The 27160-nt window shown below is 46.1% G+C and overlaps 1 protein-coding gene across 5 annotated transcripts in view; it reads right to left on the bottom strand.

Moving 5' to 3' along the window:
• Nucleotides 1-27160, bottom strand: part of LOC133353248 (plectin-like) — a 229135-nt gene that overhangs the window by 68544 nt on the left and 133431 nt on the right. For all 5 annotated transcript variants that reach the window (XM_061569339.1, XM_061569337.1, XM_061569338.1 and 2 more), the window contains exon 3: nucleotides 6301-6390. In XM_061569339.1, coding sequence (XP_061425323.1) covers nucleotides 6301-6390 — 90 coding nt within the window. The remainder of the gene's footprint in view (nucleotides 1-6300; nucleotides 6391-27160) is intronic.

Genomic DNA, 27160 nt, shown 5'->3' with positions numbered 1-27160 from the left:
ATATTTTCATTTCACGGCAACAAAATGTGACCAAATAGTTTTGAAAAAAAATTTCTTCATTTGATTTATTTTTGCCTACGGCCCTACATTTTGCAAGAGAAAAGACACCCTTGAATTGTGTGAGTCAATGAAATATTGTAGATAAATACGGTGAAATTCGTGCGTGCAAACGGCGGTGGTCAATGTGCAGCCTGCATTTTTCTTGCTCAAGCCACTGCTGACAGAAAGGTCTCCAATGCAGGGAGCTCTCAAGAGCCTCCTCGTGGGGATAATTTGGCCGACTCTTTCACGATGGCCAAACGTCTCGGAAGATGCTTTCACATTTCACATGACTGCAATGAATGCATTCAATGAAAGGTATTTATAACTGTTTGTCGCGAAGCGGATCAAACAGTTTTACGTTTCCAAAAAAATGTGGGACTCAAAAGCAAAATAGAATTAGTCTGAATGGGCTCTCACTTGGCATATTAAACGACGACACTGACAGATCGAGGATTAGCTGCCTTGCTATCGCACCTCTCCGCGACAAATACGAGACCCGCGTGGCGTAGGCCGCCGGACCGAGCTACGAATCCTCGCTCGCGACCGCGCCCAGGCGACAGGAGGAGGGCTTGACCCGCGGCCGCACTTCGGGTTTTACCGCAAGCGAGCGGGGAGGGGAGGGGGGGGAAGCGCCCATCCATGACCCGGAGTCGCCCAGACATTAGGGCAGGGCTGGTCCCTCGCTGCCAGAGGTCGCAAACGGGCTTTTGATTCCTTACCTGTATCCGTACATGTATCTGTACCAGGCCGCACCAGGGTCGCAAACGGGTACCCGTACCCTACCCGTACCCGATACCCGGCTACCCGTACCCGGCCGGGTATCGGGTAGGGTACGGGTATCGGGTACCTGATTGCGACCTCTGGGATGAAGCCATGTTTGAGACGCGGGTTGGTTGATTCTAGGAACTTGAATTGTGAGAAGAGACAAGACGTTGGGAAATGAGTGACAAACGGTTACTCACCAGTGACTTACGGCCTACCCGTACCCGGCCGCACCAGAGTCGCAAACGGGTACCCGTACCCGGCCGGGTACGGGTAGCCGGGTATCGGGTAGGGTACGGGTGTCGGGTACCCGATTGCGACCTCTGCTCGCTGCTCGCAGGCTCACCTCACGTGACTCCCGGCCCCCCCTCCCTCCGCCCTCGGACACGGCGTGAATGTCCCAGGAGGACGCGAGCGGAGTGAGGAGTGCGAGACCGTGGCCACGGGGTTGCCACTTAAAAACGTTTTCCGCAGAAGTGAAAAAATAAATCTCAAGATATGCACAGTGCTGTGCTCGCGTGACATGGTATTATTAATAAGACATTTGTCAGGGGATAAAAGTTGAGATAGTGTCGGCTGCTTTTAAATATTTAGGATTACATACCAGAGAAGGCAGAAGATGAGAGTGAAGCTAAGATCAGATTGGCCATGGTAAGATGAATGTTAGCAAAATAAAGATGATAACATTCAAAGATAACTCTCTCTCTCAAGTGCAATAGTAAGAAGAGACAATTGCATGCAAATGCATGGTGTTGAGTGATATATTATCACGCAACTTACAAAGAAACTGTGACTTTTAAATCGCCTGTGAAGGCTTACATATTTCCCAGAAATGCTGCATGTGGCAACCCAACTATAACATGATGATCCATCTTTGGGACTCAGGAGAATGAAGTTTATCACTCGAAAAGATTGTAATCCTGTAGCTTTTTGCAATGTATTTTCAGACCGCTCAATATTTGTAGCATTATCATAAAATATGTAACACAAGTGAAATGTGACGTTGACACATTTTTCTTATAAGTATGATTATCTGTAAATTCAGCATAATTTTACATATTTGCATTTACACACAGTTTAATCATATACCATGAATGTTATTTTATTGAATTGAAAAATTACTTTTGAGCATTAAATTGTCCCTAGTGTGACTTCCGGTGATGTTATGACCGAGTAGGCAGCGCGGTACGGATCACTCTTACCCCTTACTAACTCGTCTCAACCCATAATCTCTTCAGATTAAAAGTTTTCTTTGCCTAGTAATGTTTTATTTTTCCCTCTGATCTTTTAGAAGGCTGTTAGAAGACCAGACCCCCCGGGACAGTGAGAGGGAAAGGTCCACCTTCAAGCTAATTGAGACTCGGGCCTAGGCTATGCACCAACGCCCGCCTCGTGGTCAGGTAAGAGAAGCTCCCGATGCAGCAGCCCTTCCAATTTAAATGGAGGCTAGAGCCGCTGGCAAGAAGGCCAAGGCCTCATCCCCGCCGGAGTCACGAGTCAACATCAGACCGGACGCCCTGGGGGAAGGCCCTGAGGGAGATGCTACAAACACTGCTGGAGAGGGTGGAAGAAAACATCAACATACTCCACGGCCTGGAGGAAAGAATTAACTAAATTGGAGGGAGGGTCGAGAAGCAGGATATGGCGACCAACGTGCTTCTAGCCACCATTGAAGCGCAAGGCGGCATGATGAAATCCCTCGAAACCAGGGTTCTGGAGCTCGAGACGGCAGTCAACACGCCGGATGCGAGGGGCCGAGAGAACCACCTGAAGGTGTACGGCATCCCGGAGGGGGTGGAAGGGAACGCTAAGCAGGGGACCCTATCGTGCATCCGCAGACACCGACCGAAGGCCCTAGCAAGCTCGGACCCTTTGAGCTCTCATGCCGATCAGGAGATTGTGCAGGCTTACCGGGTGGGAAGGAGAGAAGGCGGGGAGACTCCATGGAGACCAATAATGCGAGACCACGACCTGTTCTAATCACCTTCACGTGACATCACGTTGCCGTGGAGGTGCTGAGGGCAGCCAAGGCGGGGGCAACTCTCATGGGGAGGAAGCGGACACTCATGGCACCGGGCCTCACCCCGATGGATGCCAAGAGGAGGAACCTTCTCTACCCTTGCATGGGGACCTGGTGGGCTGGGCCTGCTTGGACGCATTCCTGGAGCAGGCTGAGGATCGGGAGGGACCACAACCAGCCACTCGGGGCCCGGGGCCCACTGGAATCCGCCTGCAGGGGGAAGCCCTCAGCGGCCCTTCTTCCTCCGCGTTTCACCCGATCTTCTAACTCCCCACACCCTGGCCCTCAATACCGCTCACGATATCCCCCATTTCGACACGGGCCGTCAAGGAAGCACACATCCTCCTCGAAAGCAGTGGCCCTAGTGGACAGGAGTGGCAGTTGGTCTCCCAGACACGGGGGAGATTGGAATACGTCTCCCAGGAGCCGGATACCGGAGCAGCCTGAGGATGGATTGGGGCCTCCGCCCCTTCCCCTGCCGTGGTGTGAGGATGGGGAGGCCCCTGGGGATCAAGCTCCCATGGCCCGCTTGTGTACTGGGACAGCGCCCAAACCCCAAACACATCTCCCCTGAATCTCCCGCCCCTCCCCAGAAGACCCTTGTGGTACGGGGGAAAAGCCTGCCCAGACTACACCCTTCCACATACCAAGTCTGAGAACCACAACCGCTAACGAGACAAATCGCAGCATCCCGAGGGTACGAAAGTGTCGGTGGTCCCCCCTCTCCGCCCCGACCTCCCCCATCCCCTCTGCAGCGTCGAGCGAGGAGTGCCCCCTGCCATCCCCTGGCCTCCGTCACACATTTAGAGGGAGAAAGGGATCTTAGAAATCTTCCATCACCGCTGCCTCTCGGATACCGGAGTCGGATGTGGACAAAGAAGAGAGCTGGGACTGGCGTCGGGCATCGCGGTGCTGGGGCGGCTCCCCCCCCCCCTCCCGGCCTATCTTGACCCCCTCGCTTTTGCCTCCTTTACCTCTGCCCTTCTTGCTTCTAGACGGCACCCTCCCTGCTTCCTCTGCCCCCCTCATCACCTGCGCGCCCCTTGTGTTGGTGCATCCCGCTCTCCCTCAGGACCTTTTCACCCGCCGCCTCCACCCCGTATCCCCCGGGACCCACGTTTCTCCCTCCCTCTTCCCTACTGTGGCCTCACCGCCCTGATCAAAACGCCGCACAGAGACTCCTGCTGGCAGAGGTAACTTCGCAACACCGCCTGGCAAACCCCTGGGAAAGACGCTCCGCCCCAAGCAGAGGGATTTTACTCACATCTCCAGGGCGCACAGAACACCTTCACAACGGGGCCTGATTTTTTATCCCTCACGACTAAAGGGGCTCGACGTGGCATTCAGCCTCGAGGGAGCTCTTGAGTCGAACCGTGACCATCGACACAACCGGCGAGCCATGGACCAAAGTCACGTGCATGGGTGTGTTAGCTACAAGACCTCAGTGTATAAACTCCACAAATGACCCAGATGGTGCAATTCGTTATCAGGCGCATTGTAATATGATCACGCCCACACCGTATCACTGTAGTAAATCTTTCAACCTTGGCAATGGATTATTCTTGTAATCCATTTGCCTTTATAAAAAACAAGCGATCATACTGTACCAAGCAGGTACACCCCGGGCGTTGTTTTGAAAGCTGTATATTTAAGACCGCAGTAAATCTGCCCGTCTAGAGATGCGCGTCAACGTTATCCGCGGTTTACGATTTTGAGAAAGTCACACTATCACAGCCGTATTAGCGACGCACTTGTCGGCTATTTTTCAGGAATATCAATAACAGCGTGGCCTTCACTCTCATACACCGTGGCCTTAAATGAAAACATGAATAAAATCGGTGACGTTTCGGGCAATGGCCCTCCTTCATGGCACATAAACATAATAAGGGTTCAGCTTATGTTTAATAGGCTGTTGGGGCAGGTGCTGTTAGCGAGCATCTATCAAGGCCAGTATGGTGCTCAAGGTGGTGGTGGTTATGTGGTAAGAATAATTCCCGGCTGCCTTTGTCTCCCCTCTGCTAATGTTTTCAACACTGTACGAGGTGCTCATTTAAGGGCAAGTCAACCTATGGGGATGCCCAGGACCAGTTCTGATATTTGCCACTGATTTTGGCCAAGACCAGGAATAAGATTGAGGTCACCGGGTTTTTTCAGCACAGTGTGACAACCACCGCTGTACATATGACATATCTCCTTGTCAGTTTACATACGAGTATGATCGTCACCCAATATCTGTCCAATGTTTAACACTTATGTAAAGTAATAATCTGCCCGAGTCGACTTGTGCTGCAGGGATAATGAATATTTAATGTTGATTAAAATTAATTTACGAATGTTCGATTTTTTTGCTTTCTGCAAGAAGTCATTTTGTTCATATTTCTATTTGCGTGATTGCTGCTCTTAATTTTATTTGTCTTGCTTTGCTCATTTTGGTGACCCAGGTCCCTCTTGTAAATGAAAATGAAAAAATCTCTTGAGGTCGCACCTGGTTGAAGGAAATACACTTGAATCTTGAACTTGCGCAAAAACACAAATCCTACTCTACTGGCCAAATGTACCGCTTGATATATTCCTGTATCTACATTCAGAAACATGCATGCAAACAGATATTGTAACATTCAATGGTCTCAATTGCCTTCACAAAGAATATGAATCCATTTTAAAAACCACGTTTAGTCTTGTAAATTAATTATACGTGACCCTATCCATACATTAAAAGTATTTCTTTTTATTTTACCAGGTAAGGCCCACTGAGCTACATATCTCTTTTTCAGAAGCAGCCTGGCTAAAAATAATAGGTTAACGAATTGGCTTACCACGTGAAAATGTATAGCAGCCAAATACTCTAAAACGCATGTTTCTGAATGTGGAGGGAAAAACCGGAGGACCCAGAGAAAAATCCACGCCACCACGGGGAGAGAGACACGCAAACTTTAAATATACATCAGGCGTCAGGGTCGGGATCGAACCCACAACCTCCTGTGTTAATTCTAGATTTGAAGCTTTCGTGACTGCAAGGATTCATATTCTTAGGTTTTTTTCGGTAAAGTCACGTAGGTACACAACAAAGGCTCATTCCTAACAGCGTGCTTCGGCCGCACCGAACCTCAACACAAATAATATTCAGGACCTACCTTGGCTCCTCCCACCCTCAACCAGTATATATACAAGGACTGTTTTCTTGGAATTTCTCTCACTTGATACAGCTATCGTGCTGTGAGGGTTCCACCTGAAGACGGAAGCTTGTGTTGCCTCCGAAACGTCGTGATTTTTATTTTATTTTTATTTTACTTTTATTAATTTTAATTTTTTACCTACGTGACTTTACCGAAAAAAACCTAAGAATAGGAACCTCCAGTGTACCAGGCGAGGTAGTTAACATCTCTGAGCCACTGTGGCGCCCCAATCTCCGACGCGTGCCGTGGTAACCCCCCCCCCCCCGGGTGTCGCGGGCATGAGCGCCGTCCGAGTCTCACCAGCATCTCCCCGGACAGCAGCTCCAGCAGCGAGATGAGGTTGTGTCCATCGCGCAGGTCTTCGTACAGGTCGTTCACCTGTCGCTTGGACTGCCCGGACCACAAGGGACACACACACACGAGCACACAGGGATTAAGCCCTACGTGCATCACAACGTTGATAATTGTTTTTTTTACCCTTTTATCTGGCAACAAACTGACACCTTTGTTACGAGGAGTCATGTTTGCATAGACCACAATACCTGCAGTCATAATGGCGTCATCTGGTCCAACCCATGTGAGACTAGGCTCTAAGGAAAGCTGTCTCGGGTGTGGACCAATCAACTTCAAGGACAGTGCATACATTATCAGAGTTGTGTTTTTTGTTTGCATTATGACTGCAGGTATTGTGGTCTATGCAAACATGTCAGTTTTGTTGCCAGAAAAAAGGGTAAAAAAACAATTATCATATTTTTTTACTGGCAAATGAGGTACCAATGTCATCACAACGTTGTTCACGGGGCAATGCATGCAAGGTGTGCGGTGAAGGTGCAGCCCCGCAACTGCTTGCTCACGCCACCGCTTGGGGGGAATGTGTCTCCACTGGTGGGAGCACCGGAGAGGTACTGTAAAGGGGGTATTTGGCCTACTCTTCCAACGAAGGCCAGACATCTTTGAAGAGGTGGGTGAGGGGGGGGTATCCACACTTGTACGCAATGCTCCCACATCTACGCTAGCCGCCTCCATCTATCCGTACTGGCTAGCATAGGGGAGTATGGTCAAATGGCCCCCAAACGAGCCAAATGGCATGGGAGGCCTGCAGCCAGCAAACTTAGATGGGTATGCAAATAGTGAATGCTGTATAATGCCCGATATTGATTTTATCTTCTATATAAACCAATTATTATTTTAACATGCAGTTTATCACGTTAAAATGTTACGCATTGTAAACAGAACCGTGGTACTTATCTAATTATGATTTAAATATACCACTGTACCTTAAGATATACAATGTTAAGTTTTGGGCAATTCTCTTCTTCACAGCACATAGATGAAGGGTCAAATGCCTGCTATGTTACCTCGTGGATGCATTTTTACTTTTAAGGTCAGTGTTATTGACCAACCAATTGAGTTTATTTATTTTTGCTATGTCAATTGTGCTCGTGCACCACAGCAAATCCAGCAGCGGGGGTATCAAATAATTGTAATTACTCGTGTAATAACAACATAAGATGTCATACGTCCAAAGAATCATGAGTCGGTTACAAAAAACTCAAGGGAGTGGTGTGGAAGGGCTCGGCTGTATGCTATTTCATCGCTCTCTACTCTAATTGGTGAGTCACTCTGTTCCCTTGGCAGCAGCAGCAGCAGCACACACCAGGCTATTGCGATGGACCTGAGCCAATGGCAATGGATGAAACTGTTTCTCAGCCGTCCATAACAGATGCCTCTGGAGAATCTGCTGCAACCTTCGGGCCAAACAAAATCCACAACACCGAACTGTACAAGAAAACTGGTTGTCCTAATATCACACGAGACATCGAGAGACAGTGACTCGGACATGTACTCAGAATGGACCAGGACCGTATACCCAAAAGTTGCCCCTAAGATGCACACCACCGGGCAAAAGGAAACGTGGGAGTCCCAAGACCACGTGGCGCAAGACAGTGAAGGACAAGCTGGTAGCAGCGATCGACCTCGTTTGGAGCGAGGCTCAACATGTTGCCAAGGACAGGAAGAAGTGAAGGAAACTCATTGCGGCCTTTATGTCCCATAGGGACTGAAGAGAATTAACTAAGTAACTCCCCTGCACTCACACCAACTGCTGTGGCATGAAACTCCGTTATCCTCTTGTCCACATCGCAAGAGACCGTGAGAATGTGGGGGTCGTTTATTTCCAAAGCACCACTGGTGCGCATGCCCCCCACGGTTTGATGACCTTCGATGATGACGACGATGACGATGCGCGCCGTGCTTACAGCACACGGCTCACTTGGAAGCGCTTCTATTGCCGTGCACATTTGTATTTACAGGAGGTTACCACGTGGCTTTTTAAACAGGATTGTATTACTCATTCCACTGAAGAATAGAACTGCAGAGAGAGTTCAAGTTTGGCGTGGGATGTAAGCGCGTTTAACAACGTGCGATGTGAGCGGAGGAAATGAGACGTGACAAAACAGACACATTGATCGTTACTAAACACCGATTGATTGGGTAAATTAGCAATTTTTTTGCAATATGGCCCCTTCTCAAAGCAACCCGGAGACCCGGAGTCAATTCCAATGGAACAAAATGCCCTTATTACACCACGTGTGGGGTCAATGCACCAGTCTCCACGACCGAGAAAGATCAGTGCTGGGGACATGCCAGTTGGTGATTATGAATTCCCAGGTTCACAAATTGTAACCTGCCGAAAAGCCAACGGGGCATTTCTGGGACAAACGCAACAATACACAGCTCTGTTTCTTCTGCGGCGCGTCATCTGTTTCACATTTGCCGTTAAGAAGTTTCGGCCCGGAACATTTTTGTTGGGTTTTCTCCACATCGTGCCATTTTAAAAAGGACATGTGGGGCAAAAAAATGTACACTGAAGCTCCTTTTTTCTCTCTCTTTGATTCTTCTGCCAAACATCTTTGAGAGGACATCGCTGGAAATTCAAAGTACAGTGTGTGCCCGACTATCATATTAAACGTACAGTGGATGAAAGCATTTCCTTTTTCTGCCACGAGTTGCCATCAAATTAATTGTCCTAAAAACACGTTACAATTTACAGCACATACGTGACACAAAGTCTCCCATGGGAACTCGGAACACAAGGGCCCTTTGCAATGCAAAATGCACCGCCGCCTTGCATGCCTCCTAGTAAATCACGTTTTATCACAGTGGTGTGAGGAAACGGCCAGAGGACTTTTGTAAGACCTCAAATGGCTCCCAGAGAGAAGGTGAAGAAAAAAAACAACCCCGCGGTAACGCGGAGAATACGAGGCCGTATTTCTTGAGCTTTTTGTTTCAAGCTAAAAAAAAGAAATCATCAAACGTCTCTCGTTGATACGTGTGCTTGCAAGTTTATTTGGAAAAGCTGAGTCTCAAGATTTTTTTTTAAAAGAGGGTCCTGTCAAGTTTTCAGTCAGAGGAAGGAGTGATGATCGTTACGCGTAATCTGACTTGAGTAATTTGAAAGTCACTTTTCAGGATTTAGATGTTTGGCCAATACTAGTTACATAATATATGTTTTTGTTTAGCTCTGGGAGGACGTTGGATAACTTGAAGTCTGGAGAAAACGCATGATGCAGAACAGAGGAGAACACGCAAAGTACACGCAGAAAGGTGCCCCAGTTGGGAATAAAACCCAGGCCCTTCTTGATGTGAGGCACGAGTGTCAGCACTGTGCCACCCTTCTGCCCGATACGTTCCTATCCCACCCAAACGATCAGTTTGGTTTCACGAATGCCACATTATCTTCTCTAGTATTATTGTCTCAACGGCTAAATTAGATTCCGATGATGATACCTAAACAGCACGAACTTTAGAAAACTCATACTCGGGTGGAGACACAGCCTCATGTTAGTGCAGTTTGTCAATTGTTGCAGAGGTTCAAGGTTTGCGGTTCGCTCCCCCGACCGCCCTGGTTAATACTGCAGGCGTATTAACCGTGAAAAATTATATGTACCTTCTATTGCACAATGGATGTTGAAGAACCTGCCGCATGTTATTCGAAAAAGAGTAGTCCGTGTTTGTCGGCATCACGGTCCTAAATGTTTAAAAAATAACTTTATCGTATCCTTCTGCCATGGCGCAGGCGACACACACCGTATCGAGATGAGAGGGCCCCAGGTGTTGGACAGGTGCTTGGGTCAGTTAGGTGCTTCAGATCAAGAGTTGTCCGTTCTCAAGATTGATCTATCTTTCATACACCCACAGCACTCAACCACGTAGTTCAAACTGCAAAATAATTTGAATTAATTAAGAATGGGCAACACCGTCCTTCAAGAACACCTTGTATAAAAGGGGAGTAGAAAACACTTTTGGGGCCAAGTAGTGTTCGTGAACACCTGCAAAGGTTGGCAAGGCAGATGGGTGATACGGTTAGCGCAATGGATACACTATCACATGTGTCTCACGTTCAGCTATGTACCAGATACTCATTGTGGGTTACGTTGCCGCAAGAGCGCGCTGGGAAAGGTTCAAACACCACGGGATGAAGATGGCGATCCACAGTCGCATTCCTGGTCACAGCTAACATGAGTGGTGAATAATACCTGAGCTGGACCTGTAACCCCTCGCACTCACCACCATCTAAACCAGGGGTGGGGAACGTCCGGCCCGCGGGCCGTATGAGGCCCGCAAAATCATTTGGTTTGACCCTTGCCAAGGCAACCGCACGACTCAATTCATTAAATCTCGGCGCTTTTTTCATAGCAACATAAATTTAATTTTGTATGGCCCGCGATTGATGTTATAAATATCCAAATGGCCCTTGGCAGAAAAAAGGTTCCCCACCCCTGAATTCTAAACCTTCATCAACCCACACTGACCAGCGTGGTGAAGTATGATCAGGCAATGGCTACCACCGATACACCGACAGGGAAGCCTTCATCCAGCCGTAGATTGACAAAGGGCTGCGAATTACTTTTGAACCTTCTTCTTGGTTCTTTCGGTAAAGTCACGTAGAATGGAAACAATACAAAATAATAAAATAAAACATAATAAAATAATTCTCACGACGTTTCGGCCACAACGCAAGCAGCCGTCATCAGGTGAAGAACAGGTCTGTCGGGTAGACAGCGTCTGACAGACCTGGTCTTCACCTGATGACAGGCTGCTTGCGTTGTAGCCGAAACGTCATGAGAATTATTTTATTATACTTTTGAACGTTTAAATTTACTCGTCGGCAGTCCCTCAGGGTTCGAGGATGGCGACACCCGTCAGGTTTAGTGGTTGCTCTTGAGGTGGCTGAGGAGTCCAATTCTGCATCTGCAGATCTTTGGGCATTGGGGGCACGCGGTACCAGATGTAAGTGGAATCCGCAGTGCATAACTGTAACGATCAAATGTGTTGGTCATTCGTTTTATAGAGTTGAACGCACGCACACGTAAGTCACCTACAATTACCGTGTAACACAACCGTCCGCAACACCAATGGCTCCTTACGTTTCGTGGAAACAGGCGACCGCGGGGCATTGAAATAGACCCGCAGAGCTTCGTCACGCGCCACGTTTGTCTGATGGTGGAGCGCGTCTGGCGGCATGTGTTGAATCAGCGGATTTTAATGCGTGAGGGGGGATGGGAGGGAGGTGGTCACTTTGGACCGACTGGCATCACGGCGACATATAACTCATTCCCACCATTGTGCCCGTACCGGATCCGCGCCAGCGCCCGACTGACTTGACTCATGGGACCTTTTTGCCAGTATCAAAGTATGAAAAATAAGAATTGGTGTTTGAACATCTTAACACCTGTTTTATTGCCAGGAAGGGTAACACCTATTCTTATTTTTTAATCCTTTATATTAAGTTCGCTTGCTTGCTTGCGTGCTTGCGTGCTTGCTTGCTTGCTTACGACCGTGCAAATCATTCGGTCGTTTTTTAACCCACTTCCCGTGATCCAATCGAGCTGACATTTTCCACACAGACTCGTTGTGCGTGACAATTAATTTTCATGAAATTTTTTTTCCAAAATTTTACACTGTTTAGGGAAATTTTTTAAAATATTTAATTACCAATTGCTTAATGCTGGCATACAATCATCTGACCCATAGGCGGCAGCCATCTCAAGCCAGAGGACGAGAGGAATCTAGCCGCCACGCATATAAAGGATTTATAGTGAAAAACTTTGTTTTTACGGGTTAATTTATTTATACTTTTGATAATGCCCAAAAGGGTCCCATGATATAGCTGCTCACCCCGAGGTATAAATGCTCTGATAGGTGCATTGTCTTTGTACCATTCTCCTTTTGGCATTGTCTGGTCTGACACTGATGAGACTAGGCCATAAAGAAAGCTGGTTCTGGTGTAGGCAAATCAGTTTCGAAGAGAATGCAAATATTATCAGAGTGCGTTTGCTTGCATGTTCACCACAAGTACGTGTAGTTAATGCAGACTTTATTCCTTGAAAAAAGGTACCTATTTAGTTGATTTGAAGCTTTCGTGACTGCAGGAATCCATGCTCTTGGGTTCTTTCAGTAAAGTCATGTGACTTTACCGAAAGAACCAAAGAGTATCTATTTAGTGTTTGAACATCTTGCCAGGAATGGTAAAACGGTCCAGCAAAACAAAGACATGGACTCCTGGTGAAATCTCACCCCCACCCTTCTGGCCGATGGTCTTTAAAGAAATCTGCTAAAATTCGGTGCTCTGCTATATGCCTTCGCGTACCCAGATGCCTCTACGGGCTCAGGTGTCGGCAGGTCGCGTGTTGGTGGAGTAAAGCGTGCGTGATCACGCCTCTTCCAAGACGTCCAGGCCAGCGTGGAAGAGTAGGCCAAATACCCTATTGGGGGGCTCTCTAGAGCTCCCTCTAGTGGAGGGCCTTCCGCCAGCAGTGGTGTTAGAAAGTAATTTCAGGGTTGCATCCGCCACGGTGGCTCGGAGATGTTAACTCCCTCGCCTGGTATGCAGGAGGTTGTTGGTTATATCACAACCGTTGACCCCTGTATATATATGGAGTTTGCATGTTCTTCCCGTGATCATGTCGATATTTCTCCAGGATCCTCTGGTTTTTCCCTCTGCATTTAGAATCAACGTGCCTTTAGAGGCTGCTATGAATTTCCACGTGATAAGCCACTTCGTTTAGCTATTATATTATTTGTGGCCATGTCGCTTCTGAAAAGGAGCGATATATCTAAATGGGCCTTATCTGGTAGAATACAAATAGTTTTGTTTAGTTAGCTTATAGTTTTATGTTAGCTTGCAGCACCCATGATTCGTGATAACCCTCTGAATTTTAATCATTCCTTCATACAAAAACAATCAACAGCCAGTCAAGATACAATATCTCTTCTGAAGGAAGTCTGCAGTTCCTTACAACTTAACACTGGTAAAAACAAATTAACAGTATAAATAACAGGCTAAATCTGTAAAATATAGACCATGTCATCACGGATTGCATGTTGTTTGATTTTACCTCATTAAAATGTTAGGTTTGCAAACAATGCAGATCTCCGGAATCAAAATAATAACAGTTTACAGTTCAAATGCAATTATACTTCCCTGCTTAGACAAATGGCCACCCCTCTACACTGTGGTTATTGCCAAGGAATAGCAACAGAGCTTTGTATAGAGCTTGCAGCAAACTCTTGTGTTTTTGATTACACTCAATCCCAAAACACATCACACCGGATGCAACGCAAGGCAGAATAATAAAAGAAAAGAAAATGTTGCCAGCTTTCTTACACAACCCGCTTATGCAACTTCATTAAAACACACATATGACCACAAATAACGATATACAATTGGATGCCCGCCTACCCTACACATCCCAGGACGCTCCCTAAAAACGGCACACGTCTTGGTGGCAAATACAGCTCGCTCCGCTTAACGCCGTCACAGTAATGAGTGTAAAGCATTGCAAATATATGTCACTGTGAGCGCACGCCGTTTGAGAAGGGATTGGGCAAGCATCGTCAGATTAACGCCAGTCGTTGGGCATGTCCAGTTCCAAGTCTCTTCAATTCATTCAAAATTATCTCTTTTGTTTAAATAAAAAATGGCCATTTCCCACAAAAATGTATATTCTAACTATTGTATATTCTAACTATTGTGCTGCTTTAAAGCTTTCGTGACTACAGGGATTCGTATTCTTGGTTCTTTCGGTAAAGTCACATAGAAGGGAAATAATAAAATAAAAAAAATATCAAACAATAAAATTATCACGACGTTTCGACTGCAACACAAGCAATCATCATCAGGTGTGAAATCCACAGCAGGCGTGATTGCTTGTGTTGCAGTCGAAACGTCGTGAGAATTGTATTGTTTTATATTCTTATTATTTTATTATTTCCCTTCTACGTGACTTTACCGAAAGAACCAAGAATATTGTGCTGCTGTAAGACTGTTTAAGAATCTGACCTCATCACGGCTGCAGTGAATCCAGACAGCGATTCTTAACAGCCTATGTATGTCATGGGACACACTAACCTCACACGGAGACACAAATAGGTCTCAAATGCATTGTGGGAATTTGCTCCCATGAATGAGCTCACATGGTCAAGTCACATGACCTACCTCAGCGCCATTCTGTCTCTACACATATTAACAAATGTTTTAGTTAACCGGCCTATTTGGCTTTCTAGAAAAAAAAGAGTCTTGAAGCAGTGTTCGTTTAAACGAGCAAACTCGGAACCTGTTTCAACCTTCTGGGATGTCCTGGGTTATTTGTTGTGACACCAGTTGAAAGCTTTGCTCATGATAAAATAACTAATCTGCTACTCCGGTTTGACTGCCACACTTTCAAACAAGTCACCAGCGTGACTTCACCACAGCGAGCTAATGGAAGCGTTCCTAAAAGCCAATTTAACGATTTTTGTTTTGTACAAGACAGCCAGACGCGCTGCCTATGTTGGTAGCCTCCACACTAAGTAGGCAGATATGGTACGAGCTAATTATTTTGTTTGGATTGCAACTCTCTTCAAGCCAGTCTGTGGAATGACATTGCGTGAAGAGGAAACAACTTGGCAAAACCTCACCACTGAAGATTCCGAAATTGTCTTCAAATAATAACATCAATAATAATACTGTAATTGAATGTTGCAATAACCAGATAAACAGCTAGGGAGTAAATTCCCTAACCAATAGGGAAACAAATACGTGTCCAGCATGTCACACGTAGTGTCACTTTGGCGGCCCTTGACTGGGTTCAGACTTCTGAAGAGTCAGGCATAGGAACGTTAGCACCCTTCGTCTAGTTGGCAAGGCAAATGGTTTTACAATGCCCGATGTCACTCGGCTCCTATATTTAACTTCCGGGAATTCTAAGCTTGCTGCCAGCACGGTCCCGTGGAGCCTGCCGAGCACTCGGAACACGAGACGTGGAGGACACACGATCCCGCTCTTCCCTTAGTCCCCAGGCCTATTGCGACCATTACGTCAATGTTTCATCAGCTCGGCGGCGGGAGGGCCCATGTCCTGAACAATAAACGTGAGGCAAATTTGAAAGGAATGGATTGGGAGTCGGTTGCTGTATTGATACAAGAGGTGGGCGCAACGGGCGCAGAGGTCAGAGCGCTGTATGTATGTTGTATGTAGGTACTGTGTATGTTGAATTTCTTTCGTACCGTACATAGAGGCGAGAGGGAAGGACGATAAACTGAACACAAAAAGCGGTTGTAAAGAAATCGGTTTTCGCTGTAGATTTTAAAAGTGGCTTCCTAATATCGAAAGGGAGAGTGCTCCAGACGACCCCAGAAGTGCATCTGAAAGCGCGAGATGCAGCGATCGTCTTTGTTCGACGGTGAGCCAAGAACGAGGGTGAGCCGTCGCCGCTGAGACGCTGGGTTTGAATCCGGGCAGCCGCCTGTGATTAAGGTTTTCTCAAGAGTGAGGGAGTTGATGGTCTCTGCCCGGTCACCAACAAACCTGTCAACCCCTTATCAGTGCCCTACCTTATTACATACCAATTCAGGCCTTATTGGTCACCCCATGCCCTTATCAATCTCAACGTTCATCCTACAACGTCCCATCACAAGGGAGAAACACAAATATAGATTGTTTTTTTGCCCGTATTGAAACGGCCGTATGCCGTATGGATCTGAAAACTCAATTTTCCTGTACACGAATTCCCGGTTAAACCGTATGATCTTGACAGGTATGCACCAATGACTGAACAAAACATTGGCCCTCCCCCATCATATTGCATATTAACGTTAACCTGATTTTGCCAAGTTTCCAGCTCTGAGAATTAAAACGTCAATTTGATTAAGATCTAACAATCACCGATTTCAAAATTTTGAATCAAAACATGTGACCATTTTTTAAGGTGCCCGAATAATTGAGCACTAAAACAAATACGGTAATCGAGTACAACTCTATTTGATTAATCGGCTTAATAAACTCATCGCCCCAAGCTCTACAGTTTTGTTTGTAGCTGCATTAATAGTTTTCCACGTATGTTGAGAGTTGTACTGAAATTGCAACTGCAAACGTGTGTTTTCTCACATTGATCCACACTTAGCGACCTTCCCAATATTCTCCTGCGAGTGACGTTCTCATATTTGGCTACATGTGAGGTATCACAAGGCAGAAAGCGTTGCTCGTGATTTGTTTAGAGTGACAATGCAGTTCCTTCAGGGACATTAACCGTGTCATATTTAAGGCCCTCTGTCATATATTTCATCAAGACGTGCTTGTGATTCTTTTTGACGCGTGCATTGCCAAAGCTGCACAAATACACATTCTAAAACATGTGACCATCTTTTGTGTAGTGTCTTGGCAACATTCCCGCAGGAAACAATGTCGCTAGCTCCCTATACAAATACATTTTACACTGTTGTATGGGTTTGTACAAGACCCAGCCAAAATGAAGAGAAAATGCGATTACACGTAACTGTGCTTTTCAATATTTAGTCTTCACTGACAATATTATTGCACAATTGCAAGATGTCTCCACGAATAAATGACAGGACTTGATAACAAGCCTCACTTCCGGTTGGTGCAAGTCTTTTTTATGAGTCTGCTATGACTAAGCCTCATTATCTCCCAGGCTGTGTTACACGGTTTCTTTACATACATCTGTTACATCATTTTTTTGTCACTTTTCCATCTCCTTTAAGCACTTGTATTCATTGCTTATGCCGTTCGCAGTAAGTTTTGCCGTGGTTTTCACCAGTAAATTATTTGTGTGTTTTGCTCTTGTTAGTTTGCACATTTCGACACTGCAATGTCTGACAAACACTGTGGTTGTCTTTGTAACAGAGCTGCTGAGCTCAATGAGGCCTAAGCGGCTAAAATAACGTCTGAAGTTTCTGAAAGTATGCCCCTGAGAGGTCCTATTTGCACTGCAAAGTGTGCAAATAACTGCTATCAGGAGCACACTTTCATTCCTGTTATCTGCATAGGTGCGATACCATTCCTGTGCTGCAGGTAGTAGATAAGGTAAGGAAGGTGTTGTGTTTGCTCTGTCTCCCTACCCCTTCGTATCAGTGAGACACCTTCCACAACACAAGAGGAAAATCTGCTGCGCAACACACAGCCCGCCCATCGATGGCAGTGTTTTATAAACAAATCAAAAGCACTGCGGTCGAATGGAAACGTGATAACATTCAATCTTTGACATGGCCATTCAACAGCTCATTCGGATGTCGTTTACAATACTCGAATATACATTAGCAGGCACTCTTCACAGAGGCCAGTCACCATTTATTGGATGTGACACAGAAGGTAAAGAGTGCAGCCCTGCCAATTGCTTGTTCACGTCACTTGTGGGAGAAGGGCCTGCACTCGAGGAAGCTTCTAGAGATCCCATCTAGAGGCAGTGCCAGGTTATCCTAGTAGCGACGGGCCCCGCACTTGCAAGGGCCCCACGATAAATGCTTTCAAGCTATCAAATCCGGGTCAGTGATTCTGCACTTGCTCTATTACTATAGTACTATACCGCCTTCAACTTTTATGAACGACTGGGTGTTTAAGGTGAGCGATTTGTCATATTATCTGGCTGTATAGCAAATGAAAAAATACAATTACTGTAATTTACTATGCAAGTAATTTTTTTTAATATGTATGTGTTTTTTTATTTATTTAGTAACCCTTTATAACATGTGCTTACAGGCCCCGGACTAGCCTAATCCGGCACTGTCAAAAGGGTATTCTGGCCTCCTCTTAACACACCAACCAGACGTCTTGTAAGGGGTGCGAGCAACCACACTTTTACTCCACCACACGCGAACTGCTGTCTAATTAACCGTACCATACATATGCATATGGCTGGGTAGGTGAAAAATTTAATGAAGGTTGCCCCTGGTTTCAACTGCCGAGTGGGAGATGCAACTGGCGACCTATTTACTATGACAAATATTTGTTTTGTTATATTTTACCAGGTAAGGCCCACAGAGCTCTTCAGCTTTATTCCATCACACATGAGCCTGCTGATCGACTAACAGTGGTGTATCTATGCACATACCTGTCAACCCCTTATCAGTGCCCTACCTTATTACAGACCAATTCAGACCTTATTGGTCACCCCGTGCCCTTAACGTTCATCCCACAAAGTCCCATCACAAGGGAGAAACACAAACAAATAGACTCAATTTCCCTATACAAGAATACGGGTAAACTGTATGGTTTGGCAGGTATGCATTCATACTGCTTGGCGGGTAAGGGAGGGGTTGGGGGATTTAATAATTGGTTCAACTGCAGCGATGGGAGATCGGATCAATCCGGCAGCCTGTGTGAATGCCGGTGTGCTCACTGTTACACTGTGGCAGCATCCCCATAAGATATGATATATACCACAGTACAAAAGTGTTTCGTGTGTGTCTGTTTTCCATCATAGAGCTTTTTGGGTTAGATTGCGTAAATATAAATGTGTCTTCAAAACCCGCCACGACCCGACAGAGCCAATTAGGAAGGTTTGTCACGTAAACGAAACATGCCAATTCGTTACTTGTACAGCACACCGGTGTGTTTGAGAGTAAACCACAACATGTTCTAATTTTTGCATGTGTCGCAGCCCATCGTATTACTGCACGTATTATTGCATGTGCTTTAACTCACAAGTGTGTGGAGAACAACATTAAGGAACCGTCTGTCCGGTAATACTATTACGTTTCCCTGCGTCCTTCAAGTCAAACGCGTAAAGATCCTAATCACAAGTGGCTGTCGGGACCATGACCCAAGTTCCACTGAGTTGTCCTCTAGTTCACAAAGCCCTATTCAATGGTAACGTTACCTCCCCAAACCCCTATTATGTATGTTTTAAAAACCTAATTGCCAGATCTAATCAGTTGACAGATTTGGACAGGTGTTCCACACAATAACTCTATGAATGTTCGCTTTGTTTATTTTAAAATAATAATAATACAAAAATGCCAGTCATTTTTGTTCGTGTGGGCTGCGCCAGATTTAGGGTTTCTACCTCTGGAGGTATAAAAAGCAGGGACATATCATGGGAAGAAGAATATCTCACGATACCATAACAGTGTTAATCTGCACGTGAATCCATTATCTTGGCTGGTGTATGATTACACAGTTGACATAAACTTGGGATTACATTGTTTGTAATATTCTGGGAAGATTTAAAGATTTCCTAGGACAGCGATCTTTAACAAACCAAAAAGCACGATCCTGGCAAAACCTGGACATGTGGCAATACGACCTGGGTGTGTAAGACTCTCTGTAATCAATCAAATCTAAGATCGCAAATAAGATTAATAAACACGGCAAGGTCACGTTGGTGTGCTGCCCGATGCTTAACGCTGCCCGTACAGCCCAAGACTGGGGCAGCATGACTCACGAACCGTCGCGCCGCCGTTTATTAAACACGCAGGGAGCTTGCGACGGTGCCCTTACAAGGCCTGCCATCAAGACGTTATTGACGTTGGCCTCTCACTCAAAAAGGGGGTGGGAGATCATGAAACATGGGGCCATGAATCACGGGCGGAAGGCGGGGAAGCATAAGAATAAAAACTAAGTAACCGGCATTCAACGCTAAAAAATAACTTGATTATTTAAAACCAATGTGCCAGGAAAGGGTGCAGATCCAATACAAATACTGTTATACATTGTTATGTTCCAGCTTTATATCTGATATCCACGACTGGAATATTCCAGCAGCAGATGTGAATACACGTTGATGGACAGACGTGAAGACTCATTTCTCTATGTGAATTAGAATGCATTCTTCGTCCATTTGGCTGTGGGCATTTTGGATCGACGTTTTCCAGAAGCATTGCTCTAAGCAGGCAAACCCTGGACCGGTTTCAACCTTCCAGGTATCATCAGCAGTCAGGCCCGTCAATCAAATGTTGCTGACAAGAGAGTTGCAATGTATGTTACAGCATAGAGTGTAAACAAAGTATTTAGTTAATATTACTGCTATGGTGGCATGTAGCTGTAATGCGTGCTGCCAGGAATGTTATACTATAGATCACTCTCGATTTTAAGCTTTCGTGACTGCAGAAATCCATACTCTTTGGTTCTTTCGGTAAAGTCACGTGTTCTTCTTGGTTCTTTCGGTAAAGTCACGTAGAAGGGAAGTAATAAAATAATAAAAATAAAACATAATAAAACAATTCTCACGACGTTTCGGCCACAACGCAAGCAGCCGTCCTCAGGTGAAAACCAGGTCCGTCGAGGCGACAGAGTCTGAATGAAACAGCACACGGGCTTGGAGCATATATATAAGCTGGGCGCATTGACAAAGGAATTTGCATATCAACAGGAATTTAGCATATTTATGGGAAATGCAGGAATGTGATTAGTACTGCATATGCATGTGCATTATGCAGGATTAACAGCATCAAAGGGAGCTGCAGTTACTGCTGCTGCAGCAGTTGCTGCTGCTGCTGCAGTTTCTGCTGCTGCTACAGTTGCTGCTTCTGCAGCAGTTGCTGCTGCTGCTGCACTTGCTGCTGCTGCTGCACTTGCTGCTGCTGCTGCACTTGCTGCTGCTGCTGCAGTTGCTGCCTTATCCATTTTAATATAACACTATGTATTATTCTACCCACCCTAATGTGTATCATACTGCTATATGTTTACTGTACAATTACGACACCATACATTACTCTGCACACTGCACCATGCCAGTGAGTGGAACGCGGTCTGAAAGTCACCGTTAACGTGAACACAATCAGTTAAGATCCGAAATGGTTTATTACGTCCTTCCAATGATTGCTAAGCCAGAATCCATCTTCTCGGTTGAAATTGTCTCTGTGTTTGTATATGTGGATCGCCTCATGAACGAATCTCTCATGATAGCCAGATGGCTTGCAGAGAACCTCTGTCTTGGAGAAGTCAATGTCATGTGAGCCCACTGAATTGTAACAGTGATCTGCCACGGCTGAGGTGTTTGTCCTACCGTGTTTCAGGTCTGCCTTATGTTCACGGATGCGGTCCGAGACATGTCGTTTGGTTTCTCCAATGTAACTGCTACCACAGAGGCAACTTAGTTTGTAGACGCCAGGGTACTGTATGTCTGGAACCACATCTTTTACAGACGGGACCAGATCACGGATTTTATGTACTGTGTTGAATCGGACCTGGATCTTGTGTTTAATCAGGATTTTGGAGATCTTTTTTGTGACCCCAGCAATGTAGGGTAAGGTGATGGTCTTGAAAGGCTCCTCAACAGGATCCTTCTTGATGGTTGGAGTGATGGCTTTGCGGATTGTGTAGTCGGAGTAACCATTAGCCTTAAGAGCTTGGCGTACGTGTTTGAGTTCACTGGAAATGTGTTCATGGTCGGAGATGCATTGGGCTCTATGATATAGAGTCTTGATGAGGGAATTCTTCTGGGATGGATGGTGGTGGGAATCCGGTTTTAGATAAGCATCCGTGTGGGTGGCTTTCCTGTAGACAGAGTGGCTCATTGAACCATCAGGTCTCCTTTTGATTAGGACATCCAAAAAGGGTAGCTTGCCATCATTTTCGACTTCCATGGTGAATCTGATGGCTGGGTGTATGGAATTGATGTGGTCGAGAAATTGGTCTAGAGCAGGCCGGCCATGTGGCCAGATGACAAAAGTGTCGTCTACGTACCTCTTCCATAAGGTCGGGCGTAGAGTGGCAGTCTGGATGGCGTCCGTCTCAAATTTCTCCATGAAGATGTTGGCTACAACCGGAGATAGGGGGGAGCCCATTGGGGTGCCCTCAATTTGCTTGTAGAAGGTTCCATTCCAGGTGAAGTATGTATTGGTTAAGCAGTGTCTCACCAGGGGGGTACCCCAGCATTCAGTCCTTGATGAACCAAGTCTTCAATGATTGCGATGGTGTCAGGCACAGGCACCTTGGTGAACAAGGAAACCACATCAAAACTGACAAGCAGGTCGTCTGGGGACAGGGCAATCCCCTTGATTGTCGATACCAGGTCAGTAGAGTTTAGTACTGCAGAGGTGGTTTTTCCAGTGAAAGGCCGTAGGATTTCGGACAAAAAACGAGCCAGTTTGTAAGTGGGGGAGTTGATAGTAGAGACAATGGGACGAAGAGGTGTACGTGGGTATAAAATAAAATAAATCACGACGTTTCGGGCGCAACACAAGCGTCCGTCATCACGTGGGAAGGCATGGCCTGCTGCTGAAGCAGACTGTTTTAAAAGGTCACTGACAACGGATGTTATAGGAATAATTAGGAAATGAGGCATACGAAGTGCATGCGTGGGGAAGCTCAAAGAGATGCAAAGAGTCAGGCGAAACAACATGAATCTGAGACACCGCTAACCTACGATTTGCAGAGAGAGAAAATAACCAGCGCACTGGTACTCAAGTTGACAAAGGGCACAGTAGTAACTACGATGACAAAGGTACTAAGAGAATGACAGCTGAGAGCAGTAACACGCATGGAGGGGTGAGCGGAGGAGACGGGAGTGCTGATGCCGGGGCACACGTGGGTTTCACAATGGATTGCAGATGTGCGGGGGCGACTCTTATCTACGGTGAAGAACGCCGGGCGAGATAGCATCAAGGTGCTTTCAGCGGAGATGAAATCCGCGACGATGACATTGAAGCGAGTTACTCTTAAATAACTACTTCGAATCATTTGCCCACCAATGAATCTTGCCCTCTCCCGATATATTTATTCTCCTATACTTGTGTGGATGCTGCTGCTGCTGCGGTGGGTGCTGTGGTTGTCACACTGGACTTGCAGCAGTTGATGCAATGGGGGAAGGGGGGGGGGATAGTTTCTTCGCCGCCTCGTTCCACCGAGCACTATAAAGGTTAAACCGCAGTGAGTCGATGGGCAGATGGCGTGTGGTGGGATAAAGTGTGGGAAACCCCCCCACCCTCATTTTCCAAGATGTGTGTCGAGCGTGAAAGAGTAGGCCAAAGTACCCTCTCGCGGGGCTCTCTAGCGCTCCCTCTAGTGGGGGACCTCACCGCCAGCAGTGCGGGCGTGAGCAGGCAATTGCAGGGCTCCACCTTTGTCTTTACCTATTTTTTGTATACTGTGCTCATACAAACAATCGCTTTGTGTGTCACCTCCGTGGCTCTATGTCCAGAGGCATATGAAGCATTTGTAAATGTCCTCTCTCTAGTCACCGACACGTCTCTCTTTTCCTACGCACTTGCTAACAGCCTGCGTGCCTGCCTTTCTCTCTGTTGCCCCCCCTCCCCGTCCCTCTCTGAGCAGAGCCCATGTGGTCACAGTAAAGAAGTCTCAATGAATTATGGCCCAAATCAACCAGATCGGCAGGCCAGGCCGGCACACTGGAACATAATGCCCCCGAGTCGCCGGTGTGACTTATACTGCTGGCAGCAGAATTCTCTCTAGATTTGAAGCTTTCTTGACTGCAAGGATTCATACTCTTAGTTTCTTCGGTAAAGTCACGTAGGTAAAAAATGAAAATAATAATAATAAATAAATAAAATTCTCTTTAGTAATTATTAATTTTAATTTCATTTTTTTCCTACGTGACTTTACCGAAAAAACTAAGAGCAGAATTCTCTTTTATGGGCCGCATACCAGATTGCTACAGAGCAACACAGAATAACGATACTACCACTATTACGGTGCCTTAAAATTTCTTGACAAACTACTTAAAATTACAAATCATATTTAAAATCGAAAGTCAATGACCCATCCGAAGTAATGGAGCATACGCAACTGACGTGGTGCTTTGATCGATGTGATGTTATCAGCCTTATTTATTGGTCAATGGAGCAAAGACATCACTAAAAACAGCACTTTAGATGGGCCCTGCATAATGTGTTTAGTTACTCCTTCTAGCGTGGGACAATTAACGAAGTCACGCAGATTTGTGCTAGGGCCTTGGTGTCGCTAATAAACCTGAATTTGCTTTCACACGCTGCCTCGATGCAATATCTAAGTGCACTGCTTTAAATGCAATATTGAACAAATTTCACGAGTTTCCGCAAGGGCGTGCCAGATTCAACTCGAGTGCCACGCCTCATTCGTGGGAATTCAGGTCTCCATTTGTACAAGGGGAGATGAATGATTCCGGTGGGGGTATCACTTGGTCAAAAGATAACACAACGAATCAATTAATTGGTCACTGTCACCAGCGAACTCCACCGTGGTGGTGGGTGTGAGTTTCTTGAAACGACGCGCCGGCTGGAATTGGCATATCGATGCTTCCCAGCAGCGATCGTTTCGAAAGGTTTTTTTCTCGCTCAAGGGTGTGGCCCTGCGCAGTTCCTCGCACGGCACGAAACGGGGTCAGGTCCACCCCTTCGCCAGCGCTCGATCGCTGTTTTCTAAGTGGAAACACTGAGTGGATGAAGCGAGGGCGCCAAGCGGGGGATATGGAGCCGCTTAAATAACGGAATTTCCACAGCGAATGAGTAACTCTGGATCACGTGGGAACAGGAGACCCGGGAGGGCTCCAACAAAGGGCGCGCTTGTGAAGGAGGGAAATGCGCACGCGTGGCCTTAAAGGAATTAAGTGCAATGGAAGCCGCTCAAAAGTGTGCGTTCGTAAGAGTGCGCAGCTGGATGTTCTAAGTGTTTGGTCGGCTTTCCACAAAAAAGGCAGGTGGCAATGCCTAGGACATACCACATATGTCCATGGTTATGTTTGTGACACTCCCATAATTGTATACCCATGTATGCCCAATTGTGCTGTCAGCATTGTGTCATGATGGCAAAGTGTAAAATTAGAAAGCTCACATCATAGCACTGTACCCCTCCACATTTGAGAACAGTCCATGGGAAAAAAGAAAATCTACATTGCTTTATATTTTTATAATTTTCACCTCCACTGTATTTAAATTTTGCTACCGATGTCATGTCACGAGATCAAGTATCCACTTGTACGTCTCACAAAGTGGTGCGCACCCCTCGTGTTGGAGATCCCACAGAGCTACCCTCGAAATCCCTTCTCGTGATCCTGGGTTCACAAAGTAGGTGGAAGCGCTTTCCCACCCACTCTGCCACTGTGAGTAGAGTTTTGCACAGGGCAGGCAAAACTGATTGCCTATTTATTTATAAGTAACACAGCTGGAATTTAGTCAAATTAAGTGCATAAATATATTTATTGTGATTTTTTTGGGGTGTGTGTGTGCAGTCATTGGAGACCTTGCCAAGACCATCAATACGCTTACATGATCCCAGTCATGTGCTGTGAAGAAGGGCCATAGCCTGAAACATCACCTGTTGTCGATGTTCCTTTTTAATGCCCACAGTGTGTTGCCGAATGTGTTGAATTTTCAGCTTAGTCACATGCGACTGCTTGGATTCAAAGCCAGGTTCTCACTGGCACTGATTCAGCACCTGGTCAGCTCGAGAAAGTTAATAACATTTTTTATATTTGCCTGGATTTGAACCCAGGATTTTTTGTTTATCCCTGAGCCACAAAGCCACCTTCAAAACCATCCCCATGTGATGTAAATTGAAAACTGCATGCATGTTGTCATCGTTCAAAGCAGACCAGAGTGTGATGTTCTCATATTTCACATTCAATTATTTTACAGGAACCGCATGAAGCTCATTTGAACATTTATTATCTACACGTTGCACATTAATGACTTTTAAAATATTAATAAAAGAACCCCACACTTGTGCATATGGTCACAATAATGTGATGGGCATAACTGTATTTGTAATTTAAATACCATTCATTTAACACGTAGGCTTCCGCAACCAATATTATCCAAGAGGCTTTTTGGGTTAGATCGCGTAAATATATAAAAGTGTCGTTAAACCCCCAATTAGTAAGGTTTGTCACAATTCTGGCTGTCGCCTGATGAGGCTGCTTGTAATTACCGGCTAAACATCGTACTCGAATTGTAAATGTTGTGGGTTTACGCTCCAGCACACCGGGTGTGCTGAACTAGTGCACGAATCGGTACGTTCTGTTTACGTGACAAACCTTTACCAATTGGCTGTGTCGGGTGGTGGAGGGCTCTCACGACACATTTATATTTATGCGATCTAACCCAAAAGGAACCTGTGTTATAGAAAATACCATTCATGTAATGACAAGGGAGGCTGTAGAATTAACATCAGTGAGCTGATGAATGCCAATTGCTACAGCAGCTTTGGTGCAGGTTTTCTAGTTCCCCGAAAAATCCTCTGTTATCAAAGCAGGTATTTAACTCGAAAGTTTCCATGCCATTCAACCAGACATGACTGACAACTCCTCCAGGCAGAATATAAAATCATCTGTGGTAGATAAATGTGAGAAAAAAAAGCTTAACATAAAATATCTTTATACACCGTGTTTCAAGTGTGTACTATATCGGCATGATCATCATCATCATCACCAGCAGCCATGGTCAATCCACTGCTGGATGAAGGTCTCCCAAAGCCACCACCACTACCTCTCACAATTCTGCGATGTTAGAATCCACCTGGCACTTCAGTGGACGACCGCTCGAATGCATTATATTCCATGTAAAGGTGCTGAAGCATGTGTAGTGTAATAGTGCCGGCTGGTGGACAGCAGCGGAAACTGTGGCGGATAGGCAGTACACACGCCGTTGAGGGTGTGCATGGGGTGTGGGCAGAGTGGAGGAACTAGGGCAAGGGTCATGGAAGACCTCGGTTGGAGGCCCCTATAACCTGCTAGCGGGTTCGAGAAGGGAGGCGCGGTCAGGGCGGGGCCAGGCTGCGCTGGGAGCATAAAAGGAGCCGAGAGCGGCGGGGTCAAGGCTGCCGGTTCTGGGAGTGGACTCATCTCGTTGTTTCTGTCGTCTTGTCGCCGTCGTCGCTAAACGTCTCCGCTAGATATTGCGCTATGTAGTTGGCTATCTCAGTCAGCGCCGTCAGTGTTAGACGGCT

The sequence above is a fragment of the Lethenteron reissneri genome, chromosome 43 (genome assembly GCF_015708825.2).
Source record: "Lethenteron reissneri isolate LAM-NWPU_2019-01 chromosome 43, ASM1570882v1, whole genome shotgun sequence".
NCBI lineage: Eukaryota > Metazoa > Chordata > Hyperoartia > Petromyzontiformes > Petromyzontidae > Lethenteron > Lethenteron reissneri.
This window is presented reverse-complemented; position numbering and strand designations above follow the sequence as displayed.